The sequence below is a fragment of the Stegodyphus dumicola genome, chromosome 3 (genome assembly GCF_044657685.1).
Source record: "Stegodyphus dumicola isolate Sdum_Otavi_A_Nest chromosome 3, ASM4465768v1".
Classification (NCBI taxonomy): Eukaryota; Metazoa; Arthropoda; class Arachnida; order Araneae; family Eresidae; genus Stegodyphus; species Stegodyphus dumicola.
Genome location: NC_140770.1, coordinates 174,157,218 through 174,179,047, shown reverse-complemented (window position 1 = coordinate 174,179,047; position 21,830 = coordinate 174,157,218). Strand labels below are relative to the sequence as shown.

At 33.2% G+C, this 21,830-nt stretch overlaps 1 protein-coding gene across 5 annotated transcripts in view; it reads right to left on the bottom strand.

The window, feature by feature from the left end:
- LOC118199010 (neprilysin-1-like) overlaps positions 1-21,830 on the bottom strand; it is a 366,463-nt gene that overhangs the window by 180,729 nt on the left and 163,904 nt on the right. For 4 of the 5 annotated variants that reach the window (XM_085813638.1, XM_085813641.1, XM_085813637.1 and 1 more), the window contains exon 2: positions 15,361-15,431. The exons of the other annotated variant lie outside the window; for it this stretch is intronic. In XM_085813638.1, the coding sequence (XP_085669764.1) occupies positions 15,361-15,425 (65 nt within the window). In that variant the 5' untranslated portion in view covers positions 15,426-15,431. The remainder of the gene's footprint in view (positions 1-15,360; positions 15,432-21,830) is intronic. 5 annotated transcript variants of the gene reach the window in all.

Genomic DNA, 21,830 nt, shown 5'->3' with positions numbered 1-21,830 from the left:
GAGGTAGAAAGAGTGAAGTGCTAAATTAAAAGTGAGGTTTTTGATTGTTTAGATAGCGCGTATTCCGCCAAAAGAAGGCCATGTTTCAAGTTGAAATTCTACAACAGTAGTCTTTCTTCGTCATTGGTTTATTCATGCCAATAATGTTTGTTTCGTTGGATTAGGTTTAAGCTAACTTGAGTGCGTTAGTTATGTTTCGTTGTCTTTGGCTAAATTAAGATTTTATTTAGTTTTAATTTGAATTCCTTATTTTTGAGTTTCACGATAACTGATAGCTGATTTGTAAGCACAAAGAGTGGCTGTTGAGTTCTTAATAAAAAGGGCTTTTAACATCCTTGCTATATTCTCTGTTTTTATACAAGATCTAGCGATTGTTTGTTTAGTTCTTCAGAGTCTCTTTTAGTATATGCTTCCCAAGAAGTTGAGACTATAAAAGCAAAAAATCTGATGTATACACCACATGACTTTCTTGTACGGAATATTAAATTATACGCATTTTTCTTGCATTTCATTTAAACTTATTGGATTGAATAAAATCTACTTCGCCGACAGCGCATAAACCACAATAGAATAAATGCATTCTTTAAAATTCGCTCTAGTATTTGTTTACCATAGCGACACTCTGACGCTAGATTCACTTAACAGTATTATATTCCGTTCATATTATAACTCATAATACACAAAATTTATATCACTTAAAGAATAGAATTATCCAATCGTTGCCACATATTCTATTCAAATACTAAAGCTAGAATGATGTATAAAAAAAATTAAGCAGACAAAGCAAAAAACAAACAGTTTTTCACAGACGATTGAGTATTTCTCATTTAATTAATTCAGTTCTCACTTCGCGAGAAGGCAAAAATACATAAAAACTCAAAATATCTATATTAAAAATTACGGAGTAAATCTTAAACAATTATTTCCTCGAAAAAATTCCAGAAAGGATTAAGCATGATTTAAATAATAAATGAAGGCGTTATCTTTGTTGTTGCGAAGCTAAGTTTCTTTAGATTGGCAACAAATCCACTAGTCTGCTTTTCAAATGTAAACAATCAATGGCCGCCATAAAAAAAGGCTTAGCCGCACTTAAACAACTTTAAAATTATTGCTAATTCTAAAAATATTGCATTCAGATTTACTAGAGGCATAAAAACCTTAACAGGAAGATAAAAAAACATAATTCAATCACTTTAAAGCAAAAAATGTACAATTTACAAACATATAAGAGTAAAGAAACCGAGATCACTGAGCCGGGTAACAGAGTGGATATATATATATATATAATTATATTTGTATACATTTAGTGCGGCCGATTGCAACCAAAATACGAGGTGTACATCTACATGTTATAGCAGTCCTATATACAAAATTTCAACGTTCTGAGGCTACTCGTTTTTGAGTTATGCGAGATACGTACGTGCGTACTACGTTCGTACAGACGCCACGAAAAATTCTCTTCAGAATTAATTTTAAAGCAGTTTTATAATTTTTTTTTTTTTTTTGAGGAAACGAGTGTTTTGTTTTGTTCTTACGTACAAATATCACGCAAAACCATCGTTAAATTGCATTCTATAGCGGTCAAAATGGATATTTTCATTGAAATATGCTGCCTGAAACTTTTCGCGACTTCCTTTTTACTTCGTACAAGGAAGTAAAAAGGGAAGATCTTCGTATTATGACAATTTAACTCCTCTCTCACATTCTGCACTTTCATTTTTCATAATGCCCGTTTAGAACAAAAATGCAATATACAACGGGTCTTGAGATATTTTGAACTAGGAAAATGTATCTTCTTTACCTAAAAGAAATTACTTTTTTAAAGAATACCTTTTATTTTACGTTTTATAAAAATGGTTATTCTTAGAAAATTTACTGCACTCATTTAAGTAATTTGTATCTGAAGTTAAAGACAATTAATAAATAGAAAAGTTGGAGCAGGAACTATCTAAAATTTAACCCCAGTTATCTTTTAAATCTTCAACCAAATCTGTTGACTAAATATCAACATTCACATTTCGAATCATTCATCTAAAATTAAACCTGAGGCGTTTCATATGGAATATTACGAAATGTTACACACGCTGAGAATCTTGGATTAAGTAATGAATGCAGAGCACGCAATATAAACATGTTTTGACATATTCTAATAAATTACACCGCAGGCCTTTCACAATGCCATATCTTACAATGAAGCGTCAGAGGAGAGATAGGAAGAGACACATGTATGCCCCCCAGGCATGAAATTTCAAAAGAGCATAGACGAAATGTTGAGAGATAAAATTATTGTAGACACAAGTTGTCAATGGAATAAGGGAATGTTATCACTAAGAAAGTGGAATAATGCACACGATTTATAACTCAAATCATCTAAAATTTCGAGCTTGAATATTTGGCAGAAATTTATGATCTTACATCTCTTCTCTACTATTAAATAAAGAATCTGTTCGTATTGTTACGAATATTGCACACAGATAGATGGATGATTTTAGTGCAGTTCCGTGTGAAATTATTGTATTTTTCTGTGTAATGTAACATAAAAAAAAAGTCTAGATAGACAAGCTATGCCGGAAAAATACGAATACAGGGGCAAGTCTATTTAACATTGAGTAAAAAGGTGTATCTCGGTAATTTGACAAGATATCGCTAAGCTGGCAACGGTTTCGGCGACTAATTTTTGTCGCCAAATTTGACGAGAAATTTCCAAAAATTACCAAACTTGGCGACCATTTAGCGACATTTAGGCCCGGCCCCTGTATCCTGGTAATAGGTATTGTAATTAAATAAATGTAATTTGATCACTGGATTAACTGTAACCGTAATTCGACTCTCATATCCCCTTCCAGTAATTTTGAGATGCAGAAAGTACTAGAAATATCTCGGCGGTCGAGAGAAAACTATATACTCCCGGAGAGAGCATTTACTTTCATTTGTTTTTGGTGTTGCGAGTTGTCAGTTAAGCGTGAGTTCGGAGTTCTGATATATCTCTGATTTAGCTTTCTCTTTAGATGCGCTCTATACTGCATTGCGTTTAACGTTCTCGGTAGTTTGAAGTAAACTACTGATTGTACTCTGTGATACTGTGAACACCTGTGCGAGTATTTCCGTGAGAAATTCCAGAACTTTGAAATGTTTCTGTTCATTCAATCTGTTACAAACCCGTAAGAATGAAACAATATGTATATTAGCACGTTCCTCTTATTGTAGAAGAAGGACGACACCTAGAGCTACTACATTTTAAACTCACGTTGTTGTGCCTCTCACGTATATGCGCGAGTGAGCCTGGCAACAACGGCAGTGGTAATCATAGTTACAGAGTTTGCGCAAGTATAAAAGGCTTTCATGGATTTGAGAGTATCTCATTCTAAAGATAGTTTTAATTTTTTTTTTTAACATTGCGTTATAAAATAGGATTTTGGTTTTTTTGGTTAGGTGACATACGAAATAAAATTCGCTGCGTATATTAGGGATATTTTTCAATTTGCTGTATCTAGAAAATGAGGTCCCCTGCTTTTAAATTTGAAACGTAGACAAGTGTATAAAGAAATAATACTATGTAACAATAAGAAAATAGTTGATAGTTTTGGCTCACGACACATGTAGTCCTCTAGCCATACATGGACGCATCAAAGCCTGAACTTTTAATTTTGAATTTGTTTTTCTTTTGTATTTTTGTACCGGCAGGAAGTTTTGCTAGTTAAGTATTCGTCATGAAAGATCATTCGATTGTTTGATCACGAAGAACATTGCTCATAGTTCACCAGAAAGGACTACTGAATTTACACCCGTGAGAAAGAAAAACTTTCGGGACCGTTTTGATGGAGATTCTCTCATGAAATGGATCCGAAGATCTGTTATTTCTTTTCACTTACCACTAGATCTCATGAGAGGACGTTTGGCTACCAATATTTTAAGTGCTCCCATGCCGCACAGGTAACATACACTTAAAAGCATCCGAAAGAGGTCTTTCGATATTCGAACCCGGCTCAACGATACAGCAGTCAACATTGCTAAACACTGTATCAATCAGAGAGATGAATGAAAATTTCTGTCTGAATGGTTTGGTTAAAGAAATATGGAAAGCCTACAAGGGCTATCTACCTGAGTGTAGGGATGCCTACATGGATGACTTTCAAAGAGAAACTAACTCGTGGAGGGAAACACGAAAAACAACCATATTGATAGCTGTTTTTAATGGATTTAAACCAAGACTTAACTACCAGAATTCAGTTGTGGAACACTATTTGAAAGACTTCATTCTTAAACGAGACAGATGAAGTTTTTATTTACTCACTACTCTTTTTCTAAATTTTTGATTTAATGACACTTAAAATTGAAGAAAAAAAGATACGCATATACATACTTTCTATATATTATGCTAAGCACGATATACTAGTACTGTAATATTTTAAAATCTGAATCAGGTTTAGCTATAAAATTTCTACGAGAGAAATTCTTTGCTTTCGCGATGCATAACCGAGAGTGTCTCTCAACATGTCGCATATAAACAAGGTAATTTAAGCATTATTTCCTAATGCTCATGGTGCAGCTAGGAAAACCGTATCATCCAAACAGCTCTATAAACTATAAGTCATATTTACCAATCAGCTAATAATACTCAGTTTTTCAGTGATCGTTAAGATTATACAGAAGAACAATGGCTAAAACTACATAGTCCCTGTACGTAGCGGAGAAACGTTATACCAAGGCAGAGGTTGTTCTACATTTTCCTGGTGTTTGTTACTTAGCTTAAACAAATTCTTTAAGTGATGCTAACTAACCCTTAAGAAATAATTTAATTAAATTCAGCATTTTAGCCTCATTTCTACAATAATTGAATAATACTTCGTTAACTAATCGTTGAAGAGCAGCCCCATTACAAGAAGAATGCTTTAAAGGTCGTATCACACGTTCAAAACATTTTCGGAAGAACAACTCTTTAACTTCTCAACATATAAAAGAGAAACTAGTTATCTAAAATAAATTATGACTGATGACGGAGGATTAGATGTTGATGAAATAGGGTCTACGACTTTTCACCGTTACCCATTTCACCGTGCCGTTTCGCCGTCAAGACTTTTCTTTATATGACTATATAATACTAGTATTAAATTTATTTAAATTAATAATTCTGTTTACCTTTTGTATACTTAATAAAGGTTGCTAGTTATTTATTAGTATGAGATATAAAGAAATTACACATAGTCAGCTGGAAAATTATGTCAGTATCAAAGAGTGCTGGGGCTAAACGTCTGTTATATCAGAAGTTATATTATCGATTTTAAAATTATGCGGGAACAATATTTATATAATTCACCCAAATTCCTTGAACTTTTAATCTCGTAATTCAGAGAAAATCACACATACAAGCAGGAAATTCGCATTTTTATGAAATCTGAATGGAAAACGGAATTACTTTGGACATTACTTTCTTAAAACAGCCCATTACTTACATTAAACAGCACATTTCTTAAAACAGCACCTTTCTCAGCACATTACTTTCTTAAAATTAATGTCATGTGTAACGATGTATTTGTATAAAACTGTACACAAAAACATTTTATATAAAATGTTTATTAAATTAAATGAAATTATCAAACTAAACAAAGTTATTAATTTAAATCAACTTAATATAATACGGCAAGGTATAATACAGTCGTGTAAGAAAAAATATGTCTTGACGGCGAAACGGTCACGTCGAAACGGCCCCGGCTAATAGTCTCATTCCCTCCGAAATAAATCGTAAAATTTCTCAAATCCCGCTCAGGGTAAATCGAAGTCATGATTTAGCTAAGCGCTGTCTGATAGTTGAACTCCATTTGGTGCTTTGTTGCTATGATAGTTTCAGCGCATAACTTTATATGATATTACTAGCATCTAACGAAATCCCAGTAAGGCGCGTGCGAAATCCTAAATAAAGTTTTAGAAATTCAGGAAGAAAAATAAATAAAATGAGGCTCAAGGCTCATTAATCTAGTTATTGAGGAATTTGCTAGTTAGGAAATAAGGCGACATTAAGTAACAAGCTAGAAGTTCGCCTCTTTTCAAACCTTCCTTAAGATTAAAATTTTAAGGCCACGAATAGGTCATTAGAGCTTGTCAAAATATTGCATTAATATTCTTGATCAAATTAAAAATGCACTTGACTATTGAATTCCCTAGCTATCCGGCATATACTCTGTGCATTGAAGGCCCACCAGTAGCAGAGCGGTAAAGTCGTTAAACACTGGTTGTTCGGTCCGAGGTTCGAATCTTGCGAACGGGCTGACTGCATGGGCGTTTTAACGGTTTTTCACATGTGTAACGTACAAGAGAAAGTGTCCTCTAGAAAGTCTTCCACGAAGGCATACCTCCCCTTAGCCCTCAGATAACCCTCGAGGTTTTGCCGTATCACATAAACAAACAAACTGAAAGAAAATGATCTTCCCTTCTCTTAGTCAAATAGCCATCGAGGCTTGGCCATAATCACATAAACCAAACCTTTTTTTTTTTTTTTTTTTTATCAATGGCAGATTGTGAACAATTACAAATGTAACCCAGTCCATTAATCTATACAAAGCCAGATGTGGTGGTCTCTTTATTATGAAGGCACCTAATAGGTGGGCCACCATCGCCTTTCCTATGAAGGGACGGATAGTTACAATCATGCCTTCTCCGGGACTCAAACCCAGGCCACATTATATCTGTGCACAATTGGTTTATCAGGGCAATTCTAATGCCATTTAACAAACACTTCATGAGAATATAACCAACAAGCTTCCTTGCAATATAAAATGCATTCTAAAATACGTCCGAAATACTTTAATACTTTCTACTTGAGAATTAAATAAGATCTTCAAGCTTAGAATTAAATGTCTTCAGGCTCAGAGATTGAGTCTTAAGTGAAGAAATAGCGTGTAGAAGGTAAAATAATATTCGAAACTAAAGAATACAGCATAGTCTGAAAGTACTTGTAAATTTCACTTTCTGACTTAATAAACATGCACCAACTTTGAAGAGTTTTGCGAGAATCTCTTCAAAGATTCAACATTCAATCAACTCGAAATGCGTAAAGAGTAGTGATTCAGCATTAGACAATGAGGAAAAATCAATACAGAGCAGAAAACTCATAAAGCGATATCAGCTAAAGCTTAGATTTTTAGGCGTTTTAAAATTTTAGAAGATTCATCTGAGCTTGGCAAAACGAAGCATTATACATTTATTAAAACTGAATACTACTTTCTGTTTGCAAGTTCGATTATTAAAAGAAGTTTTCAGTATTAAAATTCCTATAAAGCAGCTGAATAAATTGTTTATTTATTTACTTTTTTGGTGCAGAATAGAGGCTTATATTTTTTTTTTACTTATAAAATATTATTTACATAAAGTTATATGTCCTGAAATGCAATATATCTGAAGTACTCTCTAAACCTTCTTTGCTTCAGTAGTTGGTAAAATTTTAACATATATTGTAATTATGTAAATAATTTTAGCAGCTCCTTCATGAGTGTTTTTGTGGTGTAAATAGTTAACATGCCTAGCGGGCAAATTTAACCCTTTCCGGCACGCTACCTTTTAAAGTTGGAGTTTTGATAAAAAAAAGGTAGGCAGTCTACTACCTTTTTTTTCCACAAAAGTAAAATTTTGTAAAGATAGCACTTATCTTTTAACTCTGTGGGCGAGCGGGCACACTAATTGAATAGAGCTTCGAAACGAGTGCTGAAACGAGCATTGTTGTCAATGAACTGACCGATGAGATGCAAAGAAACAAAGAATACAGATTCTTAGTTCTCCTAGATTATCGGTGAGCCGGGTCTGGGCACACCTAGGGATAGCCGTTTGATTTTAAGCAAGATTTCAAGGTAAAAATTTAAAACTAATATAGAATAAGGAGATTAGCATACAGCCAAAAAATAACATAGAAATTTATTTTCAAACAATTCCTTTTATACCCTAAAAAAATTTGGAAGATTTCTTTGAAAAATAAGGGTCTTAAAAAACTAAACATGGCTAAAATATATGGACTGGTTTGTGTTGAGCTGCCATCTACTATAAATAAAGAAGGTTCAGAGTAACCCATAGTAACCTATAAATCCTTTTTCATTCTATTTTTCTGTGCGTACAGAAGGAAATTTTTAGGTGTGTCCAGACCGGACACACTGTGCCGCAAAGGGTTAAGACAGCCAAGATTCGATTCCTGAGGAGGCCTGGTTGATTTAGCATCTTCCCTGACTTCGAAAAATTAAAAACGTTTCTGCAGTAGTGCCCTAACTAAAATGTGGCAAAACTCCTCACCATTTTTCGATTTTGGTCGATTGGATCTAATATCTCACCCCAGTCGCACTTTAAAAGGGGTAGAATATAATAAATTCTATGCGACTTCACTTATCGCATGAAAGTTATCACTTTTCAATGTCCAAAGGACATTATCGAGCTTCTCTCTTCGAAACTGATGGCTGGTTTCATTGATGCGCGCGAGGACCCCTAAAGGTCATATCACACTTTCAAAACATTTCGGAAGCAAAACTTTTTATAATATTTCTATAGCTTTCTCACACGATATGAAACAGTCAATCACAACGGATCATTTTGGTGTCACCATGTACAGGATAAACTAATTCTTCATTGCGAATGATGGATGTTGACGGGAAATTCGATGCTGATAGCTCATTGGTTGTTAAAAACGAACAACTTACAATTTTTTGCGACAGAAAGGAAAAAAATTGTGTGTATTTTTTTCTGCGGTAAAAGTTGTTTGTCTGAAAGAAATGGATGCGTGATACCAACCTTCAAGCTTTCCATTGAACTTCCCAGTGCCGGAGAAGCTCGAAATCTTAGGAGGGGTGCACGTTACAGCGTAATCTATTCGGGCATCACTTGTAAGGTTGTACACTGCGAAAAAAAAAATGGGACAGTTCCATATCTCCTGTTCTACTGGGCCGATTGACAAAATTCAACTTGCGTTTTTCATGTCTCGAAAGCGCGACTTAGGATATATATTAGATTATATATAGCGCAATTCTAACATAGGTATTTTTACACAAAATCGGACTTTTTCTGAAATAACATAGCAATTGTTTTCCATATTTGGATTCTACGACTCACGTTACGCCAAACTACCAAGATTTGTAAAAATCGTACGAGTAGTTTTTAAAAAATTAGCTCTCAAAATGTTAGCTTCTCAGTGTTAATTGAGTTTGGTATATATTTATTAATCTCTCTTTTTTTATTAAACTTATTTGATTCTTCCTTTCACATTTCGAAATTTAAATTCATTCCAAATAAAATGCACCTATTTTTATGATTTATTTTTAAATAATTTTTATAAATTTTTCAAAAAAATTTTTTAATTATAATCTATAAAATTTTTACCATCATCTTAAAGTAGACGTATTTCTAAGCATACCTGCAAAAAATTACAGTTTTTTATTCAGAACTTCCGAACATAAACGTGAATTTATATAGTGGCGCGTTTTAAAAATTGGCATATTTGTTGAAAGCGATAAAACATCAAATTTGGTTTAGACACTTTGCTAAAATTATTTCGAAGTAGAAACTCAGTGACTTTTTGTCCGCTTATGCGTACATAATAGAAGGGAAAGGAAAATTGGTTGCTACATATTAAGAGGTTCGCCAAGTGAATTATTTATGGCGCAAACTGAAAAAAAATTATGCCAATATCAATTTTTGAATTTCTCCGTAAATTTCGCTCCAAATTTTACAAAATTTGGCTCTACTCTTATATGCGCCCTAAGATCACCAAATGTGGCGATATGTCTTCTGCGCTGGTTTTTGGCACGATTGCGTGTTGTATGGCAAACCTTTTGACGTTGAAAACTCTTTTCCTGAAGTGGTTTAATTGCTCGTTGGTTCGTGTCGTGCGTGTTTTGAAATGGCTTATGCTGCAATGAGAGACGTGATTGCAAGAGGGTATACGAGATTATTTTTAGTGGCTGTGCATGATAAAAGTAAGTAAATGGTCATGTAGTGTATTAAAGAGTGGATTGAGCCTTGTACAACTATTTTTTTCGGATGGCTGGAAATCTTACAAGGATTTAGGAAAAGGTTTTGAACATTTATTTGTGAACCATAGTATGAATTTTCTGGATAGTTTGTCTGGCAGTCATATAAATACGATAGTGATTACATGGCGGCATGTTAAAGGCGGTATGGAATTGGTATTTCTGCTGTTCGAAAAAGCATTCATTCATGGCAAGTGCATTTTATTTTATTCTTGTTCTTATTTTGCAGAATGGTATGTTCATTATTTTTTAGTACGAATTTCTGTCATTATTGTTGTTTTTTGAATTGTTTGAAATTTAGTTTAGTTTATTTTGTTGATTAGTGCATAGTGCCTAGATTGTGCAATTCGTGAATGTTTTTTAAAGTTGAAACAGAACGCTGTGTACATGGTATTCTTTGAAATTTATTGTTGTTATGTTAATTTATTAAAGCGAGGTGTGCGTAGTTCGTAGATTCTTTTGCTGCCTAGATTCTGAAATTTGTAGATTTTTTTTCAAGTTGAAACAGAACGCTGTGTACAAGGTATTTTTTGAAATTTATTGTTGATATGTTAATTTATCAAAGAGTGGTGTGCGTAGTGGTGCGCGTAGTTCGTAGATTCTTTCGTTGCCTAGATTGTGCAATTCGTAGATGTTTTTTTAAGTTAAAACATATCGCTCTGTACATGAGTCCTTGTCAAATATTTTTGGTTAGAAACTTTACGTTTTTGCTATCTTTATTTTATTTATTTATTTTTTTAAAATTTTTTATTTATTTATTTATTTATTTGTTTCCGAACTTTAGCTTAAATTGTGTGTTCAAAACGTGATTTTTGCATGTGCGAAAACCGCGTTTTTGGATACATTTTAGGCTTAAAGTTCCAAATGTAGACAAAACATTTAGATAGTAGTATGGCACCGTGGGGTTTCTCTCCAAAAATTTTTGGCGATAAATTTGGCGACCTGAGGGCGCATATAAGAGTGGTTACCAAAATTTAATATTTAGGCATTATTTAAGTCGTAGAATCGAAATATTGAAAAAAATATATATGTTATTTCAGAAAAAGTCCGATTTTGTGTCAAAATACCAATGTTAGAACAATGCTATATATAAATCTAATATATATCTTAAGTCGTGCTTTCGAGACGTGAAAAACGCAATTTGAATTTTGTCAATCGGCCTAGTAGAACGGGAGATATAAAATTGTCCCCCTCCTCTATTTTTTTTTTTTTTTTTAAATCGCAATGTACTTAACCTGATACTTGAACTTTTAGTCCTACAATCCTACTAGATAAGCAGCATTATCGCTATGTCTGAAATAGTATAACAGAGACTTTCAAAAGTTTAAACACCTTTTCATCAAACTGAACTTTAAAAAAATACAGCCCACGGCTCGTGCTACAAATAACCACCACTTGTGGCGATGCAAAGGAAATTAATAACAGTCAAGTGAATTTAAGTTAATCGGTGGTCTAAAACTACAAAGTTAAATAACTGAGCTACGAAGTGGCCCAAATTAATTTACCGGCAAGTAAGTTTAACACTTTTACATTAAAGTTGCTCGAAAAGTCCTTGCATTGAGAAATTGGCAGGTCTGGCCGAACTCCTGCGTCCATTTTCTACCTCACGATTTTTGCCATTACGTTATTACGTGAATCATTGGTTTCGGAACTTGTTTATTGACATGACAATCATAAGCGACCCAAAGTAGCTCCCTTATTTGAATGCACCTTGTCTCTTCCTCTTTCAGTTATTGATGCTGCGAGTCGAAATCCTGTCCTAACGAGAAACTGTATACAGTGGGAGAAACAGCACAAAGATCCCGAAGAGAGAAGTAATCGCTTCACTTAAGTAAGTTGGGGGAATTAAATATAGTCGAACAAAAATTCCTATATGCGGCGCTTTCAGATATTTGAGAGGAACAAATTTTGGCCTGTATCTTGCGAAAGATTTAAAGCATCAGTTTACGAGAGAAAGTAAAGCCGAGATAAGAAATTTAGCTAGAATTGTCAGAATTCTAACAACGCTAAATGAAACCCAGAAAACTCTCTCTCGCACGCAAGATTCAAAACCCTCAGCTTAAATACACTACAAGCATTCTGGTTAGGAATACGCAAAAAGTTAAAATAAAGATCAAAATCATAATAGTTAGGTAGTTTAACTTAAGAACCTTACAAATTATACTGCACTTCTTCACGTGACAAGAAATTCTTTTGATACCTGTTAGGAGTCAGGTATAGTGAAAAGTAATTTTTGTGATACTCAAAAGCTTCAAGTTTAATGTAGTATCATAACTATGAACTGAAAATCTGCAGTCTTCATTAATACTATATGTGCATTAGGAATTTTAAAATGGAACACGAAATTTCAAAATGGAAAATTAATCTAAAACCATACAGTCCCAGAACGTTTATAAAAACTGTAAGCTAATCGAAGGTCTTTTAGCTTTATAGAAGAAATCATTTCGTGCTAAAGGTTTTTTAAGTAACCTGAGTATTTTCAGACTGGGGAAGAGTTCTAGCTGAAGAGTTTTCTTTAAATAACTGCAGAACTTTATGAAAACCGTCTGAACAGTCTATGATGAGAGTGTTTTAAAAAATAGAATTTAAATTTAAATCTTTTTTAAATAATTTTTATAGCTCCCACGGGTAGAAATTCCAATTAGCAAAGCATTCTTACGTTTTATTGCGTTAGAAACAAATCATTTTGTTTCTTCGCTTGCAAATTTCACGCAGATAAACTATATATTTTCAAGAGGCTATGTACATGCTTAATTTTAGAGTCATCAGTTACTTGTCAGTGCGCAAACACGAAAACCAGCAATGCACTTTCCGAGATTCGAGTTCTGGAACTTTTCAAATGCAAGACGTACGTGTTTCTAGTTACATAACAAAGGCACGCTGAAACGCAGGAGTAAATTCTTACATAGTAGCCAATGTAATAACACTCAAGACAAAAAAAATTAACTTCAAAAATGCGAACTCTTGCTTTGCAGCTGTTCGAAAAGTGTTTCTCGAAATAAAACAAACTTGTTTATGGAAAATCCAAAAACGGAAAGAAAAATTCGTTTGTTAACAGCAGTTATAGCAGATTGTATTAAAATTTCAGGGAGATTTTTTTATCCAGAAGTATCCTTAGCACCATGCGGGGAGTTCACTTTCGACGTTCCAGTTGTTGCAGAAGGACCATGTAGCAAACGTTTAGAAATATTCCCCTGACTAAGCCTCCCGCCACCCGTGAACTGCAGCGTAACTCCACGCGGCTAGTGTGATATCACAAGATGACTCAACAACAACTCACAAATAGTGGGATAAAGTAAAGATTTCACTATTCTTGTGTGTTTGTTGTTTTTACAATCATTTTAAACTAAAGATGATAACCCACATCATAACTGAAAAATAAAATTTGAGGGGTGGGTGTTTAATGCATGTATTTAATTAATTGGAAAGACTTCTCACATATTATGAATTTAGTCAAATATTTTAATATCTATAATAAGAAGAAAACCAGATGTTTCCTACCTTTAGTCTAAAATTTGCAGAGATTATTAACTTAAGTTACTTTTATTCTGTCCAGTAAACTCCCAATCAAAGGCGTAATACAGGCGACGTCATCCACAGTTAATTAAGAATTATAATTAATCCAAGGATACTTCAATAAATCCAGGAAAGAAGAATAAAGCATGATTTAATTAATAGAAACATCCTATAAATTCATTTGATTGCGTAAATTAAATCAGCATTCGAAACAAAAAGCACGTACTTTAAAAATTTTAAAAATAAACATCCTAATTATGAAGTAGTTAAGTTAAAACTGGCATTAAAGAAGTATATTTATAAGAGAACTTGAACAGTATCAGTGAGTTTAAGTTAGCCTAAACCATGAGTTAGACCCTTTCGCTTTTCATTGTACAATGTTTGCAATACCACTATTACGAAAATCATGATTGCGAAGTTAAAGGCATGAAACCCTTATTCTCTTGCTAAAATACATTTATAATTTATAAAAAAAACTATTTATAATAAACCTAAAAAAAGTCATTATAATGCTATCTGACTCTCATTTTCATACCCAGCTCCTAGATTTGGTATCGACGAGAAAAACAGCTTCCTTAATCTCCAGTTCGGCGAGTTCTCTATTGGCGAGTTCGACAATATACAATATACTTTCAGAAAAATGTTACTGTGCTTTTCTGCAGTTAAATGATATAGCAAATAAACTTTAAATTTTCTAATTACAGAATTCCGTTATTCATATATCGTATTTTCTCGAGCATTTCCCTCCCTCTCTAATTTTTCCTCTAGTCTTTCTCAGGTTCTCAAAATTTAGGTTCTGAAAATTTAAAGGATGAGGCAGATTCCGAAAATAAAATTTAAAAAAAAGTCTTAATTTCTCCTTTCCTCAGTGCATTCAGAGAACGAGCTTTCTTAAATTTTAAAATGGATTCGCCCACGTAGTAATAAAGTCTTGTCTTACTAATAAAAGGCAAACTCTCTCAAACTACAGCGAAGCAAACACAAACTGATATTCAGTCTGTGATTTCGCCGATTTAGCTGACCATTCACCTTCTCTTAACTATGTGTGGATAATTTGGGGCCGGCCTAAGATGTAGCAGCGATAACAGTAATAGCTGGCGAGATTTCAGAGAAGTACAAATGAAGATACCTCATTAGATATTACAATGCTAATAATTCTGTGTATTCTTACTGGAATGTAGGTTTCTTTTAAAGAAATACTATTATGATAGTTACCTGTAATTTATCCACGATTACTTTTTATTTGTTATGCTCTAACTATAACCGCGCACTTTGAAAATTAAATTATTCGGATCATTCTCTCAATTTTCGGACGATAAAACTAGTAACGAAAGGGAAGAGAATACCGTATTCATCTGTAATGAAAAATACATAATGAAAGTTCGTAAACGAGAATATTATAATATTTTATAAAGAGTTTACACTGTCAGATACTTAAATCGAAGTTCTAATGCTCATAAAAGTGTAATGCATCTCAAAGAAGTTCTTCAGCTTTGCTTTAATTAGCGTACTGGAACTTTCGATAAGGTGGCACAAGCATTGCCAGCTGAAATGAAGTAATTCTATCACTGTATAATTTAAGAAGGTAATTCGAAAAGGCTTGAGTGCATTATGCGTCGGCAAGACATCGACACTGCACATTAATCGAAGTGCGTTTCTCGCTTTCCATTAGCGGTCAATCTTTCGGACGTTATAACTTTATCAACGTTCCACATCTATTGCGTCAGTTGGCACTTATTTCTTCCGCCATTTTCGCTTTTACGCCCTCAAGTGTGAGATTTAGCCCTGCCTAAATTAGATTTTCTGAAGTGTGCAGAACTTTATTTGGAAACCAAAACCTTACCTGCTTGTATTTGCTTCCCTGCGCATGGCAACGGCTCCAACGTCTGTCACAGCTTTAGTTGTCATGACAACCTGGTAAAACGAGAGAAGAAAATTTTTATATTCGCAGTCACTTAAGAATATATTACAGAACACTTTTTGGCAACATTATAAAATAAACATACTTAACAAAGACATGATGAATTCATGAGAACACCGTTGCTTTTGATTATTTAAGTTTTTATGAGGGATAAGATAAATAACTTGTCATAAAGTAAACAAATATTTTTCTTTTAGCATAGGATTTATTTTGAAATTTGCTTTTAAACATACATGCTAACAAATTTGCATCTGCAGCAGTCAAACACTTTTCAAAATACTTATGCATGATATTTTTATTTTATAAACAACTAAGAAGTTAAGAAACAAAAATTGAGAAATACATCATAGTCAAAATGAAGTTTTTATTGCCATTTTAAGATTTTAAACAATTCACAGAGGGGAGGCGGAAGGAAATGCTCTGTATTATTAGCTATATAATATCCTTTTTTGAAGTATTTTGGAAAACGTTTAGAAAACAGAAACACGCCAATACAAAATTTAAAAATTAGCCAAAAAATCATTTTTAAACTGCTGAAACTGGTCATAAATGTGGCCACTTTTGTTTCCTGTTATTTTGATAACCTTAACGGGCAGGTAATATTAAGCGACGAGAAAATATCCTTCAAAATAGCAATGGAATTTGGCTAATTTAATACAAATATAACTAGTAACTCATAAATAAGTACTTTTACAGAATTCTAATGAGGAAAATGCAAAACTATAATGAACCGTTGATGTCACAAACGCAATAGTTAATTTATAAATTATTCATAACATTTCTAGAAACTATCTGATCGATGCTATATCTCTAATCTTAATACACGGGAGGCCGCTCTTAATACCTTATTTTAGAGTAGATGTTTCAGTGTTATTTTAAGGATCTGAAGGGAAGAAAAACCTGCAAAACTTTTAGCCCAAAAAAGCGTTAGCTCAAAAGGGTTTGGCATTTTCCGTCGATTTACTATAAACGGTGAATGACTTTTGTAGTTGTTACCACCAAATATAAGAGCCCTGTATTTTATTTAAAAAATTAAATAATGAAGAATATGCATAAATGTATTTATGTTTCTCGCATTGTGATAAAACAACGGTACATAGAGCCATCAATTTTTAAACAACGTACGTCTCCACCCGAATATGGTATCTGGAAGCACAAATTTTGAATATGGAATTTGTTTTATTATCTATTTCATAATTTGTAAAGCGTTTATGGGATTTTGGTCAAGAAACCCAACAATTTCAAAGCCAGCAATGGCAACACTGTGTGGAAAAGAAACATTTTTATATCCAGCGCACGAGACTGAGTATTGGAAATTCTAAAGATATGCTCAATTTGAAATTATTTTGTGATATTGCTGTTGGATTGAATTTTATGATTTAAGTGCGAAGAACGTGATATTTAATAAGTAAAGGCAACAAACAAAACGTAAAAAAATGCCATTTTGGGCGTAATATGAAATCTGAAAGCTTTCATATTTTACCCCTCCTTAAGAAGGCAGATCTGTGCCTGATCATCCTCAAAATTGGAAGAATTAATTGAAATCTAAGCCAGACTAAAGTTGCCTTCTTGCCTAATTTTCAGTGGCTGACTAAAATCGAAAACAAGCTGTTGGGTGACATAATCCCTTAATTGGCGGCTTTTTCTGATACTTGTTAATTTTTATAATCTATTTGACTTTATTTGGCCACTTTACTTCAGTTAAAAAATTATTCGATAATTCTTTGATAATACAGGGTATCCATAAACGAATGTCCAGGTTTTTAATGGTATATTATAAGAGTTCAATTAAGACTATTTACAACAAATGTTTCATCGAACTGAAGGTAAACTGACCTAGTTTTTTATGCAAACGTTCAATATGTGCACCTTTATTTATACGGTATACATCCAACCTATAGTCCAATTCTTTCCACACTTTGAGTAACAAATCCAAAGGAATGGAAGAAATAACCTTTTCACTTCTATGTCTCAACTCTAGCAAATCATCAGGTAGCCGCGAAACATAGACACGATCTTTATAAAGCCCCAAAGGAAAAATTCTAGGCTTTAGACCAGGTGAACGTGGAGGTCAGCGAAAAGAGCTAGAGCTCTGTTTTCTTAACCATTATGACCAATCTAACGGTTAAGGACTTCGACGTTGAAAACCACTCTCGTACAAAGAGATTTTAACTCTTTGAAGGGCGGGAAATTGCAATTAACTGTTTCAGCAAAACTCTTGTTTTATCTACTATATCAGATGTTACAATGAAATTATTTGTGACAATTACACATATTTGTCCAAGACGCGTGAAAAAAGTGACCACTTCTGGTGGTTAATGTCAGTGACCACCACCCACAGAACACATCCCTACAAATCAGTCCCTATGGTACTCATGGCAACAGTTTTTCTTTCTCAAGGCGCGTATTCCAGAGATCCGTGGTTCGATTCCCGGCGAAGGCGTTTGCTCATTTTTCATCTTTCCTGCTTCAAAAAAATCTGAATAATTCTACATTGTAATCGCGAAAATTTCAGGTATCATATTTTAAAGAAAATATCCCTTTTGACTATTACCGAATCCATTTGGATAAATTTTTTATGACATCTGTAGACAGAATAAAAGACTCTTTGTTCTAAAACATATTGTAAAATGGATTTAAAGGGACATTTTTCGCACATTTGTTAGACAATTTTCATTGTATTTACAGAAGTATTTTGCCTAAAGTTTTTGTGCTTTAAATATTCCATTTGATAACCCTTATTCTTGAGTATCTTTCTACGCCGCAATTTTGAAGACAACAAAGTCTTTTGTAGTATCGGAAGAGTTTATTTATCCCATTCGTCTTGAATAACTCTCCAAAGTCCATGGAGGGTTATAGGTGGACGTCTGGACGGTCTACTTTTTAAAAGTTCAACAGCACAAATATCCAGACGATATACAAGACGATTTAATATTAATGAGGGAAGGATATGGCCTTGATACACGTTTCTTGCTCCATTTTTTACAGAAACTAGCAGTGGATTTTGACGTGATGCTTTGTCTTGATGCAGCGCTACTGATTGATGGCACTGTGGGTAAAGAGAAGGTATATCATATTTGAAAAATTGGGTATAAAATATGCTCCTGATAATCTATGGTGTTGACCTTCACAGTTTTCTGCACTTTTTTTAAATTTTATTTGTCGTTATATCAAAACAACAATCACAGATCCCTTTGCAAAACTTTCTTTAGATTCTTTTAACTATGTTCTAAGATTTTTTTCTTTTATTTGGTGATAATAAATGGATCTATTTTATTGCGGTTATTTAAATATATCCAAGATTCATCTACTGTCACAATATTTTCCTACTTTTGTTCGAATAATTGTTTCTGTTAAAGAATTCTGCAGTTGTCGTGTTCTGCTTTTGTCGATATTTCGTGGAGAAAGGTGATGCAGATTACGCTTTTTGCGCCTTTAAAAGATTCAAATCAGCGTTAATCACTTTGCTGAACTTTGACATTGAGCATTTTAATGATTGAGCTACTATCCTTTAACTTCGAAGATTTCTTTTATATTAAAATTCTTACTCTTGCGACATTCAAAAGATCCCATTTTCTCCTTGGATATGAATTTTGAATAATATTTCTCTCTGAAACCAAAGTTTGACGTTTATATCCTTTCTTAGTAACAATGTTATTTCTGCTGGGGAAGTTACATCCAGTGAGATTTTAAATGCCAATGGAAAATTATCAAGACCCTTAAAGGATCTTATAGAAGATGTTAACATACAGAGATGATGATATTTTGCTGGATTTAGGAATACAGATTTTATGAGAATAGCTTTAAAGCATATGTTGAGTTTTATTAGATACCATATAATACCATTCTAGATCACCAAAACTCAGGGGAATTAATAGGTGTACTTTGTTGATTAGCTTAAGACATAAACTTGTTATTTATATGACCGTCTCTTTAGGTATAATGGTAGTTTTACGTATCAGCATGATCTCTGACTACAGTTTGTCTAATAAAATGAAGAGCAAATCAGTTTATATTTAATTTTTTCCCATTATAGTTTTCGAATGTATTACGTGCAAAGAATGCAGTGAGTATGAAAAATTATTCAATTAAAACTTCTTCAACTGAATCTCCCTATAACTATAAATAAAGTATAAAATATTTTAATCCTATTTATCAAGAACAAGAAAATTCAATGGTTAATTTTCTTATAAATTATATCCTTAAATCAGTACCTCCTAGATACTAAGTCTGAATTAGAATAATATTGGTTGCATACAAATATAGCTTCCCCGTAAAGCGATGTTAGGGTTGCCAGAAAATGGCAGGAAAGCCAGAGTTTCCAGATTTGGGGCGAAATCGCTCATTTAGCAATATTTGGTGACAAAATTCGCGATATACTATAGACAGAGACAGAACATTCTAGAACGCATTCCTAGCAATTTTCTCGACAATATTATCGAAGGTAGGTTAAAGCTATATATACCCTACCTGTACGTGTAGTAGTAGTGTGAGTTCAGAGATTAGCTTGAAAGCGATTGGCTGAGTCGGGAGCTGTACTTTAGTGCTTTGCCATGAAGCTTTCTTTGGCGTTATAATCTGAAGGCTGTATTTCTGATTGTTTCAGTAATCGTAGTTTTTCGACGACTGTAAACGTGTCTTTGGAGCTGTTCTGCGTAACACTGGCGAACAAACTGCGTTTTGACTCTTGAATAACTCTTATTAGCGCAGAATGCGTTCAATGTGTGAGCCATTTCCTTTCGCAACCGCAAACGAATCAGCACGTTTGCCACAAACCTTCCAGTTTATGTCTTTCAAAACTGCACTGTATAGCTCCACGATAGAGTTCTGACTGCGCTATATTTGCAGACTTCCTTGCAAGTAACTGTAAAAAATTCCCTTAAAAAGAATACATATATTTTCAGATAACAATTTTTTTTTTTAAATTTTTAGATTCTGACGTTTAAATTAAACATGTTTTAATTCGATGGATAGAGGAAGTTAAAACAATGTCACAAATAGTTTCTTGTCATCATTTGCTCCAAATCCACGAACAAGTGTTGTCATCAATTACTCCAAATCCACGAACTCGTAGAACGCAACAATATGTTAAACTTCGCAAAGTGTTAATACAACCCAGTTCATGGTTATAATAATCATTGCTTTTAGGATGATGTATACAGTTTTAACATTTATTAAATTCTTTTCTGCATTTATAGGATTTTTTTAAATTTATTACTTACGAATTTCAATTTTTTGGTCTTTGTGTACAATTGATTCTAAATTTCTTACTTTATACATATATATATATATAAATTTAAATCCTGAAATTGTTAAACTAGTATAACTGCATACGTATACATGTGTGTCAGAATTAATTAATCAATCTCTTTTTAAAAGAAAAAGGATATATTGGATGAAAGTAATTAAAGAATGGCTGGAAGTTTGATTATGGCCATAAATAAAACAGAATGGTATATTTTTAGTTAAATTTATTTGTTAAAACGAAACAATACGTAAAAAATAATACTTTTTTTACGAATTGTTAAAATTACAACGTGAAAATCAAGGGGAAAATGGGGAGCTATTTTAAATTCGATTACAGAATTTCAGTTTTGCTGATGTAAAATCCACCTAGATACCCTAAGTGATCGATATCGATTCTGGAGAATCGATGAGGCATTTCCTGCGGTCCAAAATCACTGAAGCATTGATTAGGAGTCGAAAAGAATATTCTTAATTTCGAAGCAAATCAAAAGTTCACAATTGTATTACTCAACAGAAACTATTTGTGACATTGTTTTAACTTCCTCTGTCCATCGAATTAAAACACGTTTAATTTAAACGTCAGACTCTAAAAATTTTTAAAAAATTGTAATCTGAAAATATATGTATTCTTTTTAAGGGAATTTTTTACAGTTACTTGCAAGGAAGTCTGCAAATATAGCGCAGTCAGAACTCTATCGTGGAGCTATACAATGCAGTTTTGAAAGACATAAACTGGAAGGTTTGTGGCAAACGTGCAGATTCGTTTGCGGTTGCGAAAGGAAATGGCTCACACATTGAACGCATTCTGCGCTAATAACACTTCTCATGCTCAGACAATTAAACATGCAATCATTTTGTAATATTTCGATATTAAGTAAATGTGTAATAAACATAATAAAGGATATGGCATTTCATGCGTCCCCTAATTGAGTTCCACTTGAATGAAATTAAGTATTAAGATATAGTATTTAAAATCAGATTTTCTGTAGCCCTTCCAAGTAGTGACTTTCTAATCCTTCAAATACCATGTTTTTGCCTAATTGCACAAATTCAAATTGCAAAATTTGAAGCTAATTATCTGGTTGTAAGGAAAATTTTCCGCCAAAAAGCGTTCTTAATAAAGTTAGAGAATACAAACATTAAAG